Source organism: Eriocheir sinensis, chromosome 25 (genome assembly GCF_024679095.1).
Source record: "Eriocheir sinensis breed Jianghai 21 chromosome 25, ASM2467909v1, whole genome shotgun sequence".
NCBI lineage: Eukaryota > Metazoa > Arthropoda > Malacostraca > Decapoda > Varunidae > Eriocheir > Eriocheir sinensis.
This window is the reverse complement of record NC_066533.1, coordinates 13,140,067-13,161,923: the sequence shown is the minus strand read 5'-3', so window position 1 is coordinate 13,161,923 and position 21,857 is coordinate 13,140,067. Positions and strand designations below refer to the sequence as shown.

The following is a 21,857-nucleotide window of genomic DNA, read 5'->3' as shown; positions in this document are numbered from 1 at the left end:
ACTTAATAATTACTTACTTTTCCTCACATTTACTTTACATTTAATTTACCTGGACCTCTAGCATTAACATCTCCCTTCGTATATAACTGGCTATGACACTGCTGCTAATAGAGAGGAGATCAATGATGTGCTTCTTACCTTCCTTGGGACTCTTTGTGCGTGCTGGCTGCTTCTCCTCCTCTTCCTCGTCAGTGTCAGTGTCCGCCTTCTTGTGCTTTTTCTTCTTCTTTTTACTGTCTTTCTTCTTCTTCTTTTCCTTTTTCTTCTTCTTGCTGGACTTACTCTTGACGGAATCCTTCTCGTCGTCGTCATCTCTGCTCTTCTTCTTTTTCTTCTTTTTCCGCCTATCATCCACATCGTCTTTTATTTTCTCTTCCTTCTTGATTTTTTTATCTTCCGCCTCCTTGGAGGGTGCAGCGGAGGGTTTCTGAGAGGATCTTTGGGGCTCCTGGGAAGGCTGGGAGGATGGCTTGCCGCTCTCCATCTTTCGCCGTTGAGCGTCATGTTTTTTCTCCTCCTCCATCACCTTGTTTTCCTGCTTGACTGCTGTTTGTTGCTGCTTCTCCTGCTTGTCCTGTTTCTCCTGCTGCTGCTTGTGCTGTGGTTGGTGCTTCAGTTGGTCTACTTGTGGTATTTTCCCCTTTTCTTCTTTGACTTTCTCTGTCTTGTCCTTTCCTGTGGTTGGTTCGGAGGTCTCAATCTTTTTGGTCTCCTCCTGCTTCAGCCTGTCCTCGCTCTCCCGCCCCCCAGAGTCTGCGATGGGGCGGTCTCCACTGTTCTGGTCTTGCTTCTCCGGGGTGACGGGGTCAAGCCAGGGGCTGCCATTGCGCCCTTCTCTGAGAGGTGATTGGCCTTGGCCTGCTTTCCCTTCACCTTTACTTGGTTTGCCTGTTCGGGAGTTCCGGCCAGACTCTTTTCTCTCCCATGAGGAGGAGGAGGAGGCCACTCGGTCCTTGGCCCCGGGGCTCCTGGACTGGTGCCGGCTGCTGACGGATTCCACCTTTGTCCCGGCAGGCTTCCGAGTCTTGCTGGGGGGACTCCTTCCACTCCTGCTACCTCTCCCCCTAGAGGAGGAACCTTCCCCATTCCTGGCCTCTCGGGGTCTCCCGAGGCCTTTGTCTCTGGCTGGTGACCTCTGCTTGTTGTCCATCCTTCTTGGAGATTCGTGTCGGCGGCCGTCTCGCTTGTCAAGCTGAGGCTGGCCGCCTGGCTCCTCTCGCAGCCTTTCTCGGACCTCCTCTGCTGGCTTGCCCTCTCTCTTCCCAAGGAGGGGTGACCGTGCCCTTGGGGGCTGGGGACGCTGCTTGTGGAGTGCCGCGTCCTGAGGCCGCATTCCTGAAGGAGGATTGGAGCCCTGTGGGGGCTGCCCAGGGCCACCACGAGCCTGTAAGGGCTGGCCAGGACCCCCACGGGCTTGTAAGGACTGGCCAGGGCCACCACGGCCTTGTAAGGGCTGGCCAGGGCCACCACGGCCTTGTAAGGGCTGGCCAGGGCCACCACGGCCTTGTAAGGGCTGGCCAGGGCCACCTCGCATCTGTTGGGGTTGGCCAGGGCCACCACGAATCTGTTGGGGCTGGCCAGGGCCACCACGCATCTGCTGTGTTCTTTCATGAGGGAGTGGAAGCAGAGGAACTGGCCTCTGAGGCATGCCCGGGGCCTTGTTGGCATCCTGGTAGGAGGGTCCTCGGGGTGATCTGAGTCCTTCCCTGGGGCCAGGATGGGGAGGTGACAGCTTCCTGCCAGGCATCGGGGGCGTCCTGGGGCCCCGGCGGCTCCCCATCATGGCACTGCCTCTGCCTCGAGGGGACATCTGGCCTCCTCTCCCACCAGGTGGGAAGGGCTGCTGGCGTCCGGAGAATGGTGAGCCGGAGCGTGAGCGCGGCCGCAAGAGGGGCCGAGGCGGTGACATCTGGTGGCGAGCAGCACCGGGAGCAGGATGGTCCCAACCAAACCTGTCAGAAGGCTCTAGAAGGGACTGGGGAGACCGCCCTCGCCGCGGTGGAGACCCTCGTCTGGGGCCGTGCATGGGCCCCAGCCCACCCCGCCCATGCGGCAGCAAGCCCCCGGGCCCTTGGCGACCTCTGCCCGGGGACCCAAATGGCTGGTCCCTGCCAAAGTGGTGGTCTGGGTGAGGGTAGAGGTGTGGCTCAGGTCTGTCCCGCTGGTGGAAGTGGCCCTGCCAGGCAGCGTCTGGGAGGAGCCTCTCAGGGGAGAATTGGTCCCTGGCATCCCTCCTCCCAGCGGGCGGCCAGGGCGGGCCACCTGGTGGGCCGGACTTGTTGAACTCCTGGAAGTGTTGTCCCCCATTTATGGGCCCCTGTGAAGGTGGCCTGTGGCCAGGGAAGTGGTCGAAGTCGTTGGGGAACCCATGGGGGCGTCCGTCCTGAACCATGATGCCAGAGGGTGAGAACCTATCCCCTTGAAGGTTTCCCTCCCCTCCGGGGCGGCCGTACCCGGGCCGGTGGAAGGTGCCCCTGGGAGAGCGCTCCAGGAGGGGTGGGGGCATGCCCTCCATGCGGGACCGCGGAGACATGCTTCGTGCAGGCCGGCCATAGGGACTGAGGGACCGCCTGAAGGTGCCTGGAGGTGACCTTGACCGCCTGCCACCCCGCTGGTTCCAGTCCCTCCTTATGCCAGGGCTGGGGGACCGTGGCAGAGGACTGTGGCTCCGCAGGGAGATGGGCGGTCCTCTCCCTGGCCCGGGACTCTTGGAGCTTCTGAAGCCAGGACCAAGTGTGTTCTTCCTCTCCAGCCCTGGACTCCGGGCGAAGTGAGGAAGCCTGCGCTCAGAGCTGTGGGACCTGTGGGAGGCTGGGGGGGGGCTTCTGAGTAGCCTCCTGGGGCTGGGACTTCTAGGGTGGTGTGGGGAAAGGTTCCTTGGCCTCCCCATGGCCAGGGGACTCTTGGAGTGTCGGCGGAGGATCGGACTCCTGGGCAGAAGGTGGCCGGGAGGACTCTTGGACATCCTGCGAGGGGGCAGAGGACTCCTGGAGAGGCGACGTGGGCCAGGACTCCTGGAGAGGGGATGGAGAGGGGGACTGCGGGAGAACCTCTGTAGTGGGGAGCCCCGCTGGGTCCTGAGGGGTGGCCTGGGACTGTGGGACACCCGCCGGGGTGGGGGACTCCTGCTAGAATACCTGCGGCCATGGGGGCTGCGGGACAACTGCCTGTGGGGACTCCTGGACAGCCTGCGGTGAAAGGGGCTGCGGGACAGCCTGCGCAGAGGGCTCTTAGTGCCGTGTGGGGGCGGAGACTTGGAGAGCTTGTGGGGCAGGGGTTCCCGGCGCGACAGGGGGCTGCGGGAATGGTTTCTGAGAGGAGTCCTGGAAAGCTTCCTGAGGGGGCTCCTCGAGTGCTTCCTGAAGGGGCTCCTTGAGTGCCTCCTTCCCAGAGGACTCCTGGATATCCTGTGTGGCAAAGGACTCCTTGATCCCCTGCGGAGTCCTGGGCTACGTGATCCTCTACGGAGAGGGAGTGGACTCCGCGAGCCTTTGTGGTAGCCGGGGCTGCGAGACATTCGGTGCAGCAGAGGACTCCTGGAGCCCCGCCTGGGGAGGGGGCTCCTCCGCAAGGCTGGACTCCTGGACTTGCCCCGGGAGCCAGGGCTGCGACTCCTTCCTCTGGGCAGTGGGCTCCGGCTCCTGCCTCTGTAGGGGCTCTTCAGCCTCCCTCTCACTGGACTTCGGGACAACCTGCGTGAATCACTCCTGGGGAGCAGCCTCCCACCCGGGCTACGAGAGCCCCTCCGAGGGCCCGGACTCCTGCTTGTGCTGTGCCTGGGCAAGGGGCTGCGAGACCCCCTCCTGGGTGGTGGGCTCCGACTGGAGAATCTTCTGGGGAATGGACTTCTGGAGCCTCGCCTCGGCAGGGGGCTGCGTGAGCCTCGCCTCAGGGGATGGGGACTCCTGGATAGCCTCCTGGGGAGGGGGCTACGAGAGGACCTCCTTGGAAGGGGGCTACGAGACGTCCTCCTGGGTGGGGGGCTGCGAGAACTTCTCCTCGTGTAAGGGCTGCGGCTGCCCCGCCTGGTGTAGGGGCTGCGGGAGCCCCTGGGTGGGGGACTCCTTGACAGTCTTCTTGGCGGCGGGGTCCTGGAGCCACGCCTCAAGATGGGACTCCGAGAGCCTCTTCTGGGGTAGGGACTCCTGGACCTGAGTCTGGGGAGAGGACTCCTGGAGCCTCGCTGCAGCCCCCTCGACTTAGCCCAAGAAAGAGGACTCCTTGACCTTCTTCCTGTGGGACTCCTGGACCCGGCACGGCCAGGACTCTTTTGAGGCCCTCTGCCAGGAAGGGGACTGCGGGAACCCTGCTGATGAAAGGGCCCCTTGGACCCAGGGGGAGCCCAGGAGGACCTGTGGCCGGGGGGACTGGCAGAGGGGCGGCGCTTGAGGGAGGAGCGTGGGGACACCTGGCCTGGGAAGGGGTATTTCTTGGGGGGGCTGATTGAACCTCTCCTGCCTGTGGGAGGAGCCTTGAGGGGTGAGGGCCTCAGGTCTTGGCCAGGGGTGGGAGACTTGCCCTGAGGCCCCTTGGAGGACTGCTGCCTCTGCCGGGCGCTGCCCCCTGGTGGCGGCCCAGCCTTCCTCTCGACAGCTGGGTCCCTCTTGGCATCCTTGTTGTTCTTCCGCTTCTCGACTGAGCTGGTCTCACTCTCAGACTCAGAGCCGCTGGAGCTGCCACTACTGCTACCACTGCTGCTGCCTGAGCTGTCACTGCTACTGTCACTGCTGTCTGACTCACTGTCCTCACTCTCACTCTCACTGTCTGAGCGCTGAATCCTCTGCCACCTCGCACTCATCTTTTCTTTTGTTTTGCTGGGTTCGGGAGAGGCTTTAGCTGAGTATTTGTCTTGTGGCAGGACGAGCTGACTCACAGAAGATTTACCGTGCATAGGCTGGGAGGCTGGGGCACCGTAGCCTTGGTTACCGCCCCTTCCCCCTCGACCCTGCCTGTTACCCCACCCCCGCCTGCCCCTGCCTTGCCCACGACCACCCCGGTAGTAGTGTTCCTCACCACCCTGGAAGTAATGTCCCTCCTGGTTCCTGTTATAATGTGGTGGAAAGTTCCGATTGTAGTTTTGGGCACCAAGTACTGGGATGGTGGTTATATTGTTGCCCATGGGGTGGCTCTTCCCATAATTCTGTGGAGAGAACACAAAGTACTCAATGTTAATGACTCACTTGATATCAACTATCAAAGTTCTATCGTCAGGCATATAACTGGTCTACAGAGTACATTACTGCAAATCATTACTCAAAATATGACAGGACATGTAAAATACTGAAAATCAAAATGGAAAGTCCCAGGTGTCATTAGGCAATAAGTTAATTTTCCTACACTGTATTGAGGGATAGAATAGCAAAACAAAACTACAAGAGCCACTACTTCATGCAAGACTATGGTGAGATTCTCCTTCATAGCAAGTAGTTTTGAATTACATCCATGTTGTCCATTACACCAAAATTACTGACATTCTATTTGTAAACAGAAGAGTAAACTATATAGCTGGCAAAATAGACTATGCAATAACTTGAATAAAACAACAAAATCCCTTCAGTGATTTGCTTAAAAACTGCACAATTATCATAGGTAAAAATATACAGTCATCCTTTATGTTTCCTGAATTTCCTGAGCAAGCCACAGACTTGATAAAGAATAGTTTGTCGTGATTAGGAAAGACTGACAGATGAAGAGACTAATCGCCATCCACACACACACTCACACACACACACACACACACACACAGAGGCTTGTAGATGTACAATAAGAGCAATTCTCCCAGCAATATTAAAATGAATCACAGAATAAAAACATTGATGAGTAAAGAAAATTATTGGAGAATGAGTGAAATAAGATAAGGAGATAAGCCAAGAACTAAGAAATGCCTTTCCTTCTTTTTCTCCTTCCTTCCATTCAACAATAGTCACCACTTGTATATTCTCCCTTTTTTCTCTCCTCCCTATTATTCTCTGCCATCTCTCTTCTCTATTGCTCCTGCATTAGCTTTCTTCTTCCCTCCCTCTATAACCCTCAAATCTCTCCTTCCCCTCCTTATTTCCCTCAGTCCCCAGTTTCCTTCTCTCCTTTTCCCCCGAGCTACTGTGTATCCAATCTCTTCTCTCTCTTACTCATGAAAAGATCTAGCCCTTCCCTCTATTCTCTCCCTCCCTCCCCAATCCCTCTCACACTTTTCCTCTCATGCTTTCTGTATTCTCTTCCTCTTTTCCTTCCTCCCCCTTGACTCTCCCACCTGCCCTTTCAAATGTTACTTTCCTATGCATCTTATTCTTTCCCTTCTAACTCTCCCACCTGCCCTTCCCACTGTTACTTCTGTATCTTATTCTTTCCCTCCCTCTTCTTCCTGCATCCCCAATCCGCACCTGAGGCCGGAATCCCTGGGGCCGTCCAGTGGGCAGAGGCTTGTTGATGTTGTGGCGTTTGATGTCCTGGGGTGGATCACGTGCTGGGGACACCTCAGCTTCATTGACTCGCTTGCTCAGCAGTGCCTGGATGCGGAGCTCAGCTATCTCGTCGTCACTGTTGCCGCCTTGACTGTCCTCATCTCTGTCCTCCTGCACAATGAACAGCAGTGGCAATGGTGAGCTCTAGTGACCTCTCTGTGCTCTGGGGTTTTAGCTTCTCATATGACAGGCTTGCATGTACACTCACTCACACTCACACCTACACCCACTAACATCTCTAAAATTAATATCCTTCTAAGAAGTGTCACTCAATCAGTTTTATCTAAATTAAACGATATATTACATGGCTAACTAGAGAAAATAAAATCCAGTAACCTGACCAAATATGTTATGTTAAGCTGATGAATTACAGCAATAGCCTGCCTTCTACACCTTCTTGGCCCCTAATTATGCTTACCTTGCCCCTGTGATCACCGTAAGATTACAGCAGTATCTTTTAAACTCAGCATGTATGGATGCTGTCATACATAATCATAGTGCAATGGACAACATGGGTATTGTTTCAATCTATTCACATTGGGAAAACAATTGTTGCTGGAGGAATGGTGATGAGCACACCTTCCCTTCCTTGAGATCATCCGAAGAACTTCATATATAAATATATATCATTAAATTTTCTTGATTTTGCAATGTCATGTATATCTGTACTGTGAAGTTTCCTGCCAGTTTCAGGTCATTTAAACAAAAAATAAAATATAAATAAACAAATGAATATATAAAACATGTGAGGTTTTGTCAATGGATGGGTCAGCATCCACTTTTTGTAACCCAGCAGGTGGGAGCTGCCCTCTCAGAGGGTGCTCAGTGAGCAGCTGCTCACTGAGGCAACAATCTGCCGTTTGAATACCGCTCACCTGAGAGGGAGGCTTGGAGCAGAGCTTTTTCAGGGCTTGGTAACAAGGTCAGTGGTCACTTGCATTAAAATGACCCTCAACATCCTCAGCAAGACACTTGACAATCTCCATGATCCATCATTCTAATAACAATCTTAACAATTAAATGTTTTACGATGATGCTGTAAATACTTGCTAAGGAGATTATTTAGCAGACCTGAGCAATCTATTTTAGACAGACTATTTATTTTTGGGTAAAGTATGGAGCTTTGAAATGTGAAGTCTTATTCACCAGAAAATAGCTGAAAGACCTTAAGTCAACTCATTGCAGGTAGAGCTCAATGCTGTGGCTGTTAAAACGAATAACTATCTCTGCGATCATGTCCCAATTACCCCAGACAGGCTGTCAAAACCTCCGGATCTATTCACAAACTAACACAACCCCACCTCTACCCGATAGTGGCCAATCGTTCTTGAAACAGTAACATAGAGCCACTTAGGATAGCAACCTAACCCTGCTAAAGTAGTAAGTTCTTGCCAAAATTAACCCAGCACTTTTGTAGCCATTTATCAGTGATGATAACTCTCCACAGGCAAAAAAAAATAGCATTTTACCCAGAAACCAAGTCTGTCTATAAAATAGACCCCTCAAGTCTGCTGAATAATATAATTTACTGATTTTGGAACTTTGCCATTTGCAGAACTTGCAAATCATTATAAATTCGGTGTAAGTAAATTCGAGGACGGTTGCAGCTCATGATCCTCCAGTAGTTGGTCAGCACGCCACAGGGCACGGGGCAGGGCCAGGGTGCCGCCGAGGGGCTGCCAGGACACACGGAAAACAAGTCAATCACACGTTCGCCACACGCCACCAAGCCTCTCGCCACTACGCGCCTCCCTCCCGGCTAACACACGCCACTGGCCACCTTGAAATGCTTATACACGTAAAGCCCGTGGGCTGCAACGCCTCCCTCGGTGACGTGAGCACCGAGGAGGAAATACGCGTCGCCCGAACCTCCGCAACGCAGCCTCGTCCTCCGCGGCCCTCCTCCTCCCTCCACATCTCCTCGCCCTCGTCCCCCACCTCGCCCTCGCCCTCGCCGCCGCCCTCCACGGGTAAGACGCTTTAAATGGTCACCCGCAATGGCAGCCACGCCCCGGGGAACCCTCCACAACACGCCGCACAGGGACGCCAACACAAGGAGGCAGACACTCACCGAATCAGCCATTTTAGGAGGCGGCACATTCTGACTTCCCAGACTATCGTACGCACCCTATTGTAGTTTCCGGTCTATGATCCACAACTGTTACAAAAAAAATATCATAAATTAACGGTTTTAGGGATGCCTTTAGTTGGATGCCGTTATTTGTGGGAGTGCGACCGATAAATGGAATGTTCTGAGTACGACAATCTGGGAACGCCGACTCTTTGCCTTCAAGCACACAAATCCGTGCTCATAAATATAGATGAAACATGATTTGTTTTTTTTTTTTAATCAGCATCATAGAATATCAATATTTTTTTCACTAAATCGTGACGTCAAAAATCAACCGTCAGAGAGAAAGAATCCTTAAGCTGTTTCAGGGCAGACTGCGATAGTCCATTTTGGTATATCTATCTATATATTTATCTATTTCATGCACTGAACTTCACGGTATAATCAATTTGTTACCATGCATCATACACTGTCCCTAATTACCGTACAATTCCCTCAAATTTCTTTCGAGAGTCGAATGACCCAATTATGCTACAATACCTATTATTCTTATATTACCATATTATTCGATCAACTGATGTGCTTATATATAAATGCTTGATTATTGATGAGTTGCTGTTAATTATCTTTTCACCTGGCTTGATATAACAGAAGTGTGCTATAATTTGAATCGCTTCGCACGTCCTCCTCCTATAAATCCTCTCTTTTGATTATTCACACGCTGCTCTACTCTTTATCTTTAGTATTACTGTATTTATCAGCTGGTAGTCCATATGTTAATTCACCCCCCTGACTAAATCAAGGCCATTTTTTTTATTTTTTATCACTTGTCTCCTACGGTACAATTTGTCTTTTTAGTTTCATGGTGCTATACCTCCACATGTATTCCTAGTTGGCATGTTAATTCCTCCCCTCTCCTTTTTTTCTTTACTTGCAACAATTTAAACAATCAATCAATCTTTTCCTGTCTCCTCCCTGGCTTGTTTACAGGAGTGACGTCACGCCCCGCGCCCGCCGCCCTCCGTCCCCCGCTCAGGCCACACACGGGTCTTCTCAGCGTCCCGTCTCCATTGATTTTACTTGACGCCCGGCGCTGCGGCATGGACCCCACGCGGAGACACTTCATCAACCAGCTCCCAGACTACGCCGGAGGGGATGTCAGCCTGCCGAGCGCTGAGCTGCTGACCCGCCGAGTGCTGGACCACGTCAAAACCATCAGCACCAAGTGGGACAAGACAGCGAGGGTGGGTGCTGAAGGGGTCTTAAAGGGTGGGTGCTGAAGGGGTCTTACAGGGTGGGTGATGAAGGGGTCTTACAGGGTGGGTGTTGAAGGGGGGCTGACACTAAAGGGAGTTGCTGGAGAAGGCATTGAAGGGGGTGGTGAAGGGGGCGTATTAAAGGGTGGGTGCTGAAGGGGTCTTAAAGGGTGGGTGCTGAAGGGGTCTTAAAGGGTGGGTGTTGAAGGGGGGTTGACACTAAAGGGGGTTGCTGAAGAAGGCATAGAAGGGGGGGCGAAGGGGGCATGTTTAAGGGTGGATGACACTTAAGGGAGTTGCTGAAGAAGGCATTGAAGGGGGCATGTTAAAGGGTGGGTGATGAAGGGGGACTGACACTAAAAGGAGTTGCTGAAGACATTGAAGGGTGGATGATGAAAGGGGGCTGACACTAAAGGGAGTTGCTGAAGAAGGCACTGAAAGGGGCTGCGAATTGGGCATGTTAAAGGGTGGATGATGAAGGGGGCCTGACACTATTCAAGGGAGTTACTGAAGGTGGCATTGAAGGGGTATGCTGGAGAGGGCATTGAAGAGGAAGAGGGATAGCATGAACATAAAAGTATTGTTGAAGTACTGTTTGCCTAGCTATTATCGATAAAGGTAATGCTTAGAAAGGGTCTCAGTAAAGGATTTCTCTGACAAGCTATCAAGGGTGGGTGCTGAAGAGAGGTGGTAATAGGTGAAGGGATGGCATGGGTATAAAAGTATTGGTCAAGTAATGTTTGCCCAGTTATTATCTAAGGTAAGGGAGGCCATGCTTATATATATATATATATATATATATATATATATATATATATATATATATATATATATATATATATATATATATATATATATATATATATATATATACTGCTTCTTTGTACTTCTCTTCCATCTATTACATTTAAAGCATTATTGAGGCTTCTTTTGCATTGTGTAGTCATTGCATCCTTTATTCACAAGTTAAATTCTACTTCCATTCTTTGCTCGAATGTGTCAATGTTTTACCCCTCAGAACTGTGATGGGGGCCTGTACGTGGGCCTCACGGGGGCTGTCTACACCTACCACCGGCTGGCAGGCATCCCTCAGCTGGCCGCAGAGAAGGAGCGGCTGATGGAGCTGGCCCGGGACCTGCTCGTAGTCATCACGCGTTCCATCAGCCACCACAAGTTGGACGTCGCTGCCTTCACGCTCGGAAATGCTGGCACTTATGCTGTTGCTGCCGTCATCTATAAGGAGCTGGGTGAGGGCACAGAGACTATCCACAGTGTCTACCTTATTGGCTGTTTAATGCCTTAAAATTGTTCCATGCACCTTAAGGTAATTGATGTCATTGTTGTTGATTGGTGGACATGGTTCTATTTCTTTATGCAATTAATTTTCTCCCTGACTCTTTGTTCTCATAATTTTCATTTTATTGTTTTTGTGACTCATATTGTCTCGTGTGCAGGTAACCTGGAGGATAGCAAAATATACCTGAACAAGTTCATTGGTCTGGCCCATATAGTAACACCTATCGAGTGGCTGTCCTGCGGTGGAGATGAATTTTTGGTGGGCCGTGCGGGCTACCTTGAAGGTGTTCTTTGGCTCCGTGCAAAATTAGGTGCAAAGGTATGTTTAGAAGGGGAGCATCAAAGCATCAAAAAATTATCTGATCATTTCATCAAATTAAAAAGCTATCAATCCAAATTTCCCAGATGTTTTCAATTTGTCAAAAAGTGTTTTCTGCATATCGTATCAATGTGTCAATTCATCATAATAGATAAGTCATCAATGTATAGAAAAAATCAATGTCTGCAAAGCATCAAATTGCCAAAAGTCATCAATGCATTGAAAAATCCAGAAGTTATTAAATATCAAAAACCTCATCGAAGGCATCATTTGGTAGTGATGAATGTGTACGGTAACGTGTATAGGACCGGAAAGTGGTAGTAAGGTGTGCAGTGCTAGTCTATCATCAAGATGTATAAACAGAGGTAGAATGAGTAATTATCATTTTAATTCAGAATAATGTCTAACTCTATCCCTCCTTCCAGATATTGGAGGATGCAAAGCTGTTCCCCATCTTGGACGTGATGGTAGAGTCTGGCAAACGGTACTCCCAGGCCCACCATAGCTGTGTCCCCCTCATGTACCAGTACTACCAGACAGAGTACCTTGGGGCAGCACATGGTGTGTCTGGCATCCTGGTCATGCTCCTCTGGTGAGTTGCAAGGGCTGTTGACTGGTCTTTCCAATATGTAATACTTCATTGTCTCTACAGATCAAATGTATTTTATTCTAATTATATATCTATACCTTTGAAATCTTCCATTATAAAAGACATCCAGAGAGTATATATATATATATATATATATATATATATATATATATATATATATATATATATATATATATATATATATATATATATATATATATATATATATATATATATATATATATATATATATATATATATATATATATATATATATATATATATATATATATATATATATATATATACATATATATACACACACACAAGAGTGGGAGAGACTCGTAGCCTGTCCCACTCCATAAGGGAAAATAATGACATTAAACATTAAACAAAAAGAAGAATCCATTGTTACTATAATTGTGTAAAACTAACTCATGTCATCGGCTTTCATTTTTGTTTCACTACATATTAAGAGCCCAGTCATAATCAAGCTTGGCACAGTTTCCCAGAATGGCTGAACAGTCGTCCCGAGTCCAAGGCTCTGATCAAGAAGGCCCTGGATGCGTTGATTGCCCTTCAGCAGCCCAATGGTAACTTCCCTGCCTCCATGGATGAGGTTGGGGTAAGCAGAGGTCGGAGAAGAGACGAGCTGGTTCACTGGTGTCATGGAGCCCCTGGTGAGTTGCTTTTGTACAAGTCTTTATTCTGGTTCCTGGCACGTCCATCAGTAAAATGTACATTCTAATTTTTGTGAAGTTGGGTCCTCAGCAACCACATATCTTTAATAGTATCTACTGCTTCTTTCAATCTTATTTCAGGGTTTGTGTACATGCTTGCCAAAGGCTACATGGTGTTTGGAGACAAGAAGTACCTGGATTCTGCCCTCAGATGTGGGGAAGTTACCTGGGAGAAGGGCTTGTTAACCAAAGGACCAGGTGAATGATTATTAGTATTTACTCAACACATTGTTTTGACTTAACACCCCAATGAATGATTACATCAAATTTCAATAAGAGCATTTATGTGCTCTACTTTATTTTTAAAAGGAATGGAGTTTAACGTGATTATTTTTCTCCATTGTCCCATAAAGACATCACAAGGGCACTGATTTCTTTCCCTTCAGGCATCTGTCATGGTGTGGCTGGCTCTGGGTATGTGTTCCTCACCCTGTACCGACTGACACAGGACCCAAAGCACCTGCACCGGTCCATTCAGTTCTTCCACTTCATCTACACGGAGGAGTTCAAGCAGGCACGCACCCCTGACTGCCCTTACAGCCTTTTTGAGGGGGTGGCGGGCACGGCTTGCTATGTTGCTGACCTTCTCAATCCCATGCAGTCTTCTTTCCCTCTCTTTGACATTTTTTAATACTTAACACCTGTCTGAAGTGTTGTAACATTAACTGGATAAGTTTTTAATTAAGTGCCAGGGGGTTTTACCTCCATTTTACTGGCTCCTAAACTTGTGTAGCTTTGTTTCTAACATATGTGTTTGCTATCAGGGTTTAATCCAAAAATGGAGTATCCCTGGAAGAGTGAGGGTTCTCAACTCTCCACCGACATTGCAGTCACTTTTTTTCCCTTGCTGTGCCCTCATGCCCTTCCTCCCACCAAAAGCAACATTTGAATCTGGTGTACTGAACTTTCCATCAGTGACCGCTGCAAGCTTCCAGTCCCTTTCCGTATGGTATGTTGAATGTATACTTCCATATCCGGGAAGTACATAGTAACCTGCTAGCTATTACCAAGACATGGAATAGTAAGCAGATATGGCTTAATATTATTACACCTTATGCCTAAGCCTCTCCCTTGTATTGAGGCTTAATGGGGCTGTGATACTAAACTTTCAAATGTGTGTACCTGATTTCACCTTAATTTGTGTCCTCTGGAATTTTCATGTTTCTCAAATGCCTTTCATCAAAATGTAATAATAAAGGTCTTCTGACAGACAAAGAATGTCTTCTTAGTGACTAAACAGGACACAGTAATGAAAACATCTTGATCAGGTATGGACCATTTTGTTCAATTCAAATACAATTAAAAAGAACTTATAATTAGATTATATTTAGAATATAGAAAACTTTCTACTGAAAATACACAACTTTCTCCAAACGCTAATGTAAATTAACCAGTCACTGAAATTTACACATGAATCCATGATTCTGAATGACATGTTCATGACATAATGGCAACACTGAAAAATAAAGTGACCCAAGCGCTCAGAACCCGACCAACGGAGTGATTGACTGACTGTCCGGCGCTAACGCCGCTTTCTCTGTCTTGTGGGGGAACGAAATAATATTTGTTAAAATTGCACCATACCATTCCATTCTCTCCTAAGGTCTAGAACAATTAGTCATTTCACTAGTTTTACAAATGTAATAAGCGAGCAAGTTCAAGGTATACAGTGCTCTATCATACAAACTTGCCAAAGTTTTCAGCATTTCACCACATAAACATATTCAACTCTTTAATTAAAGAGATTCATTCCATTGCAAAAATTGCATAATGAAGCAGTTCAGCAAATGCCAAGATAGCAATTTGTGTGATGAATCTAGCATTAAGAGTGGTAGTTTTATGAAAAAAATGAAGTGTGAAAGCCTCAAGACTGCTGTGATGAGAAAAATAGAGTAGAAATTGTACAATGACAATGTGAAATAAACATCAAGACCTAAATCAGGGAGCAGCTAAGTTCTCTCTATGGAAGAAACAACCATTGAGCTGAAACTTTCAAGAGTAGGGAGGGCTTCACCTAGATTGTAGCAGATTCTTGGAAAACAAGCTGAAAGCTAATACCCTTACAGCTAACTATGATCATTATCAAGCCTCAAGTTCTTCCATATCAAAAAGGGCGCAATACATAACGACCACTGAAGGTGGGGGTGGGGGAACAATGAATGGTCAGGGGGCAGCATGAATGGCACCATCACTAAGAGCTGCAGCTGCTGCCACAGTGGTTTGGTGTCTTGTCAATTCTTGCCTGTCACCAGGCACAACTCTGGGCTGCTGCTGGAGACTGTCAGGAGCAATAGTCCACAAATATCCCTACCAGTTGGTCACCAACATTTAGTTCCAACTCACCACCCATAAAAAAATATATGCTGTGTTGACCACACTGAAGATCAGTTTCTGAAACATCCATCGTGCATGTCCTGCCACTTCCAGCCTTGGTCAACAGCAGCCTGGGCTTAGGACCTGGAGCGAGAACGTCTCTTGGTCTGTGGGGACTCACTTCGGCGGCGGTAGTCATCGTACCTATGGTGATAAAGTGTTGGAAGTCAATGTAAGGTGATAAACTAGCAAACATACCAAATCACCAAATCACAAACAGCAAAACACAATCCCCCACACCAAGGAATTACTGGATCAAAGCATTGAATGCAGACTGTTAGTTTAAGTGGTTGCAAGGGTTAGAGTTTTGAAATTAGGTACAGAAGCCCCCCGCCGTTCACAGGTATTTGGTTCTGCGAGATTCCCGTGATCCGCGAATCCGCGGTCGACGGGACTATAATCAAGTAGGGAAAATAGGGTTTCGTTCTACCATCTCGATCGAATATAAAAAAAAAAGATTTCTAAGTCATTTCTAAGCATTGTTATATAGTTTTACATACACATAAATCACAAATTAAATATGGACTGTAATAATTCAACACTCACTCTGTGGTTGGTTGTGGTGAGTGAGAGTGCATAGGCGGTGGTGGTTGGCGGGCGAGTGGTGTTTTTGTGGTAGTTATCGGTCGGAAACTACGAAGAAATACAATGCGATGAGTACGATAGTTTAGCAACACTGCGCTCAGCCCATGGCATCAATGTTTACTGGGCCCTTGAAAGGTAAGAACGCTGCATTGCTCGTCTTCCACCCAGCCATCAAGTATTAGTGAATTCTCATCTCTCCCCTTTGTGTTAATATTCATATGTATATCCATATACATCCAGTATAATATTAATTAATTTGAGTGTTTACTGGGCCCTTAGAATGTCCATTTGTTGCTGTTCCCGGCGGTACGCCCGTACAAACTTTATACCCGTTACCCCATCTGCCAGTCTCCGCCATGTTTGTTTACTCCTCAAAGCAGTAGCTTCAGGTCTCTAAGAAGGACCAGTTCTGGCAGGTCCCAGTACGTATCAAGGATTTTGAATGTAAAATATTGGGATTTAGGGCCGTTTTCAGTCACTTTTCTTTGTTTTGGTTGTTACCAATGAGCGTCGATCACCGCTATACTATTTCCACGTGAAACTGGCTGATACGGTAGTGGCAGCTGCGGGGTTAGCCCCGCCCTGCACCTTGCCACACACACTCAACACCTCTCACTTCCTCTGCAGCCACCACTACCCCATCGGCCACTTTCATGTGGAAATACCGTACTGGCGATCACCGCTCATAGGTAACCATCAAAACAAACAAAAGTGACTGTAAAAGCAGCACTTAGTAAGGATCAGACCGCGTATACGCGAGTTTTCATCCGCGCTCGGCGGGAGGCGTTGCAAATACCCTACCCGCGTATAAGCGAATCCGTGAACAGTGAGGCCGTGAACGGCGGGGGGCTTCTGTACATGCAGCACAGTTCTAGGACTGTGTGCAATTTCTTACTCCTCTGGAAAAAAATTCATCTAGAAACAGTTAGCTACCTTGTCAATGCTGTTAGGCTTTTGTTAATTTACATACAGATATGGACAAGCTTTCATGAATATTGAAAACCTTTTCAAACAACTTTGCCTCATTATTACCCAATCAATTTTGCTCCGTATTTTTTCAAAGGATAAAAATGATTTTCATTATGAAAAAGCCTAGACATCCACACCTCCAACTGTGATAAGAAACAGACAGCACAAACATGTAAATATCTTCAGGTGTAATAATGCTCTTCACACATTTGAAAATGGAATATATGGCACTGTCAACTTGTGCTTGACAGAAAAGAAAAAAAAAGAGGCAATCTGCAAGTGTGTGACCACTCCTGGGCAAAATGCAGCAGTAATCTCAAGAGCATCAGTCAACATGAACCACTCTCCTATAGGACACTCAACAATCACCCCAAAGCAGGCAAGGTCTCTCTAGTCATGTTGTTCCTCTCATAACCTCATGTAAAGAAAGAGCAACACACACACTCCACCCGGGGAAAAATCAGCCTCCTCTAGACACCATCTTATCTGAAAGCACTCACCTATCTCAGACTTGTTAGAGATGAGGAGAATCAGTTTTATAAGATAATTTAGAAATAACCCTCACCTTGGGGAGCCCCGACGAGCTGGCCTGAAAAAAGTGAGCATTTTCAATAAGCATCCTAGTGAGGGTAAGTTCCATAGTGTTTGTAAACCTCCAAACAATGAAAACAAGCTGATGTGCGTGTGTTCAGATGGTGCTGGGGGCCTGACCTGGTGAAAATATGACCAATGGCTGCTGTGTGTGTGTGTGTGTGTGTGTGTGTGTGTGCTGCCTTTGCTGCTGTTTGTTAGGCTGAAGGTGGCTGAGTGTTGTGATGCAAACATAACATATTCTAGTCAAAACACACAACTGGGACTTTTTCTATACCTTGGCGATCTGGACCTGGAGCGCCTGGGGGAGCGTGAACGAGAGCGGCCGCGGCTGCCCCCAAACCTGCGAGGCGAGCGTGACCTGAAATGACCCGGAGAACAAAACTAAAAAAGGCAAAACACTACCTAGAAACTTTTTATTCGCTGGATGTCATCACTGTCTTGACATAGGAACAACACTGCTTTAGCAACATGGAATTCCACTTTTTAATGATGCTGCAAGAAACTGATTAGGGTATTATATGTCCAGTCTTGCATCTACGGAAAGTGAACTGCTGAACTCTCTCTACTCATGGCCACAAAGTGGTTACTTCTCTCCCACCGACCACCTGGGCTGAACCATGACAAAGGTTAAAGTCATTCGTTCAAGGCAAGTTTTAAGTTACAACTGACTCTTGTAGGGGTCAACACTCACTCCTCTAGGTACCACCATCCTTACTCACAGGATGAATACCTACATTTGAAAGGCTTTCACAAACCTGTAGTTTGTGACTATGGATAGGATGTTCAAACAGACAGGGGTAGTAGTAGTAGTAGTAGTAGTAGTGGTAGGTGGTGGTGGTAGTAGTAGTAGTAGTAGTAGCAGTTATGTTGAGCCAGGTGGGTGTGCGGCGAACGCGAGAAAGTGCAGGGCAAACACCCTTGACAGGTGGTGGCATGGCTGGCCTACGGCAGGTCAACGCTGGAAAAGCCCCGTGTGATGGCTGGGCACCGGGGTTTTGGAGGCGAGGAGGGAGATCAAATGGAGTACTCAGGGGCGGGCGGGTGCCGGGCGGGGGCCCACGCTGCGTTTTAGCGTTGTCGGGCGTAAGAGAATTTGGTGTGATAGGCCCCCCACTACCTGAAGAGAAACCAGCAGCCGGCCCAACTCAGTCACAGGGGAAAAATCATCCCCTGCTAACTGGGGGCCCTTAGGGGAAGTGACACCCTGCTGCTGGTTTCTGGTCAGGTGGGTAGCAGGAGACTGGGGGGCCAGCGGGACCAGCTCGAGGATGGAGGAGGCCCGCAAGGCTGCTGACAGACTGTTGCTGCTGCTGCTACTGCTAGAGGTGGTGATGGAGATGGTGTTGGCAGTACTTGTGGTGGTGGTGGTGATGGTGGTGGTGTGGGAGCAACAGTAGGAGTAGGTGGTGGAACAAGAAGAAATTGGGGCCAGATATTCCTGTAATGGGCCACACACCAAAATTAACATGGTCCCTTAAAATCACTTTTCTTGTCGCTTACAACATAAATTACCTACTTTTTAATAAGAAATATAGTCACTTAAAAATGACAGTCTAAATATTAATTAAGCTTACAGCATAATTCAGTTAGTCTCCTGAATTAAACAAAAGCTAAAATCAAAGCCACTAATGCTGGTGTGACCAGAATGATGTGATGCTAGGGGGAGTGACTGGAAAGTAGTGTAAGTTGTGGTGGTGAGGTGCTCTGCCCTGTCCCTTCACTATAAAGAGAGAAATATAAATTTATAAAACAAATGCTCTTTAAGTGAGGGGAATAAAATTACCTTTGACGCACTCAGTGATTTTGTTAGTCTATCAGACTTCACCGAAGAAAGCTGAAAGATACCACTAAAAGCAATGGCCCTCAAACGTCCTCTGCTGTCAGCATTACCAAACTTTTGCATCACTGCATATAGAGTTGGTTGCCAAAGTTGCTCGGCAAAAAAGTCAACGAAAAAAAAAAGTCAACTGGTGTAACCAATTTTTTTTAGAAGTGATCGTGTGGAGAGGAAAAAGAATTTCACATTTATTTTATGACTGCGGGTTTGCTAGCATACTTAAGAATAAAACTTAGACAGAAAAAATGAGAGTTCAATATAAATGATTAGGTGAATGACAGATGCTCCTATTCTTAAAATATAAAATATAAATAAAATTTCTACCCATAGCTTAGAAGTGAATGAAAGTGATTGTACCTCCAAGCTCCTACATGAATGACAACAAATCTTGCTTGATAATACAAATGATCTCTTCCTGTTCCCAAGATGAACAACTCGGAGGCCAGTCTTACCTTGACCGCCTGGCGCCTGCTCCACCCCGCCTCGGAGGAGAATGGAAGCGGTCGCGTCGGGAACGCCCTGTCGACATCTCCACCTTCACTCGGACGCCACACAGCCGCCTAGTGGTGGAGGTGGTGGGGAAGAGTATTGTGAAAACCTGGCATACTGTGGTGATGGTGTGACAAAAGCTGTTAGTCTAGTCTGTTATTGGAGTGTAGTAACTTGGATCCTGTGACATAAAAGCTAACTTCCAAGCTGTAATCTATACATTGTAAAAGCATAAGGCTTACTCCTAAACATTTACTTGATGGATACCTATACTATTCAATTTTTATAATCTTTTTCATTAAACTGTTCTAACATTGCTAGAATCCTGCTAGAAAAGACCTCAACTAGTCTGAGAAACATTCAGGACAATCCATATTCCTAATAATTGACAGAAGAAATAGAGAAATGGATTTATATTATTCCTAAAACAAGACCATCTAACATGTATAATTAGGGGGAAAAAGATGCAAAGGGGCAAAATGGCAATAAATATAAGAGAAAAAAAGGCTGCAAACCATTAAAAAAATCATAAACTTACGTGCCATCCAGAGCCCGTACTGAGTCCTCAGCATCCCTTGGATCCTCAAACTCTACAAAGGCAAAGCCAGGTGGATTCCGGGCTACCCAAACATTGACCAGTGGGCCATACTTGGAGAACGCGGATTCCAGCTCATGCTTGGCATCCGCGTTGCCCAAGTTACCCACATACACTTTGCACTCGGTCCTCATCTTTCTGTTGGCAAGGAGCAAAATTTCAATTACTCTTACTGTGAAAATTAATTTCAGAAAATGGAAAATAACATATGAAAATAAAAACTATTACCATACCTATTACATGGTTGAAAATAAATATTTTACACTACAGTAAAATCACTAAAGTTGGCATTCTTTTAAAACTGAATTACAAGTTTTAGCAAATGTGAAAAAAAAAAAAAATCAATATTCTTAACTTCTGTTCTGGGGAACTGAGTGCTGCACAACCTGGACTTATTGCCACTACCTGCCCTACCTAATCATTGCAAGATTCCAATGAGCCTTATTGCCTCTTTCTATATTTTTAACCTTAAACTAGAATCTAGATACTAAGATGTCTAAAATCTCAGCCTTTCTAATTCTACTTTGGACGTTAACATTTGACATTTAGTTGGAAAAAGGTCAACCAGGTGAGTGGCCACCCGCAACCTGCAGCCTGCTGTGGTAAAGGGAGACAGCTTGGTGAACAGAGCAAGCCCATGTTCAAGGTCATACACGCCACCTGCATTCCATTACCGCTTTTACCGCATTGCCAAACCCAAAGAACCATAAACCTGCGCGCTTTTAACATGCAAGACGAGTAAACATCTGGAAACTACCGATAAGCAGCCTATCTAAGTCCCTCTCCTTTATCTTCAAGCTCTCGGTCCATCCCGCCCGGGCGAGCTCCCTTCGATCTAACGGCCGCTCATTAAAAATTCAACATTCCCATGAAAAGGCGGCGGGCGTAGGTGGGAGACACTACAGCAAGGTAAAATCGGTGAAAGTAGAAGCGCTGAGTGGGTTAGTGGCTCCCCCGGCCGTGCAATTGAAAAAAATGATAAAATAAATAAATCTGAGCGGGAGGCGGCGGGGAGGACGCGCCGCCCGCCCCGCTGTGGCCCGCCGGTGGTGCGTGGCCGCCTTATCTCTCCTCCCCCGCCACCCTGCTGCCCCTGCTATACGTACCTATTCATCAACACTGCCCTGGATACATTTAATACTAACAAACAGCGTCAGAGCGGCGTAAAATGCGTCAAGAGGGAAATAACAACTGCGTAGCGGGATGGCTCCGTGGGGTGGTTAACCTATTTTCCCTCCTTTGCCTTATTTACCTCCCTTCTCACACTTATTTAGTACTTTATAACACACAGACTCACTAAATAACTCACAAACAGACTCAGAGCGGCATAAAATGGGGTGGAAAGAAACAACCACGGCGCAGCGGAATGGCTCCAGGCGGGTCCACTACTTACACTAAAATTCCACATATTATTCACTTCCAACCCCGTTTTTTGGTGGTCAATGTGTGCACTGGGTCACAAGGAACGTTATGGTAGTATAATATAACATCTGGAAGGGTAAATAGTTGAATTATTTGGATACTTACGTGGCTGAACGTAACATGCGCACCACAGCTAAGACCTTCCTCTGTCTGCTGACGCCTTCCCTTCTGCACCGCCTCGGCTCAACTTGGTTTTTCTAATCAATTAACTATATCTTCATTATGAGAGAGTAGGATGTGAATTAGTATTGCTCTTTTGTT

The 21,857-nt window shown here is 47.5% G+C and overlaps 3 protein-coding genes across 11 annotated transcripts in view; 1 reads left to right on the top strand and 2 right to left on the bottom strand.

Annotated features, from left to right (window-relative positions):
* The window catches only part of LOC127003405 (serine/arginine repetitive matrix protein 2-like), a 17,848-nt gene extending 9,106 nt beyond the window's left edge, over positions 1–8,742 (bottom strand). The window contains exons 1-3 of one of the 5 annotated variants that reach the window (XM_050870013.1): positions 8,533–8,742; positions 6,381–6,572; positions 139–5,140 (exon numbers count right to left, since the gene is read on the bottom strand). In XM_050870013.1, coding sequence (XP_050725970.1) covers positions 139–5,140; positions 6,381–6,572; positions 8,533–8,544 — 5,206 coding nt within the window. In that variant the 5' untranslated portion in view covers positions 8,545–8,742. Of the gene's footprint in view, positions 1–138; positions 5,141–6,380; positions 6,573–6,879; positions 7,288–7,336; positions 7,464–8,330; positions 8,475–8,532 lie in introns of those variants that run through there. The other 4 variants (XM_050870012.1, XM_050870011.1, XM_050870015.1 and 1 more) reach the window with 4 other exon arrangements.
* Positions 8,065–14,647, top strand: LOC127003410 (lanC-like protein 3). The gene is made up of 8 exons (XM_050870032.1): positions 8,065–8,431; positions 9,523–9,776; positions 10,807–11,035; positions 11,243–11,403; positions 11,829–11,995; positions 12,497–12,672; positions 12,814–12,930; positions 13,119–14,647. Exons 1-8 carry the CDS (start codon positions 8,248–8,250, stop codon positions 13,361–13,363), a joined length of 1,533 nt encoding a protein of 510 aa, XP_050725989.1. The 5' UTR covers positions 8,065–8,247; the 3' UTR covers positions 13,364–14,647.
* On the bottom strand, positions 13,997–21,857 carry LOC127003411 (RNA-binding protein 1-like). 5 transcript variants are annotated; one of them, XM_050870033.1, is made up of 7 exons: positions 21,702–21,857; positions 20,118–20,312; positions 19,543–19,650; positions 17,528–17,611; positions 17,225–17,248; positions 15,652–15,738; positions 13,997–15,249 (listed from the first exon to the last, which is right to left on the bottom strand). In XM_050870033.1, the coding sequence occupies exons 1-7, from the start codon at positions 21,716–21,718 to the stop codon at positions 15,183–15,185; spliced, it is 582 nt and encodes a 193-aa protein (XP_050725990.1). In that variant the 5' UTR covers positions 21,719–21,857; the 3' UTR covers positions 13,997–15,182. The 5 variants fall into 5 exon arrangements, with proteins under 5 accessions (XP_050725990.1, XP_050725994.1, XP_050725992.1 ...); XM_050870037.1 differs by lacking the exon at positions 15,652–15,738; XM_050870035.1 differs by lacking the exon at positions 17,225–17,248.

Excerpts from the sequence above, each read along its gene's own strand:
- LOC127003410 (XM_050870032.1), top strand. The coding sequence starts at position 8,248 with ATGCTTATACACGTAAAGCCCGTGGGCTGCAACGCCTCCCTCGGTGAC. Across the intron at positions 8,432-9,522 it reads CTCGCCGCCGCCCTCCACGG|GAGTGACGTCACGCCCCGCG; the intron begins GTAAGACGCTTT and ends GCTTGTTTACAG. Across the intron at positions 11,996-12,496 it reads ATCCTGGTCATGCTCCTCTG|TTTCCCAGAATGGCTGAACA; the intron begins GTGAGTTGCAAG and ends AGCTTGGCACAG.
- LOC127003411 (XM_050870033.1), bottom strand. Across the intron at positions 17,249-17,527 it reads TCCAGGTCCAGATCGCCAAG|GCCAGCTCGTCGGGGCTCCC; the intron begins GTATAGAAAAAG and ends CACTTTTTTCAG. Across the intron at positions 15,250-15,651 it reads TCACCACAACCAACCACAGA|GTACGATGACTACCGCCGCC; the intron begins GTGAGTGTTGAA and ends TTATCACCATAG.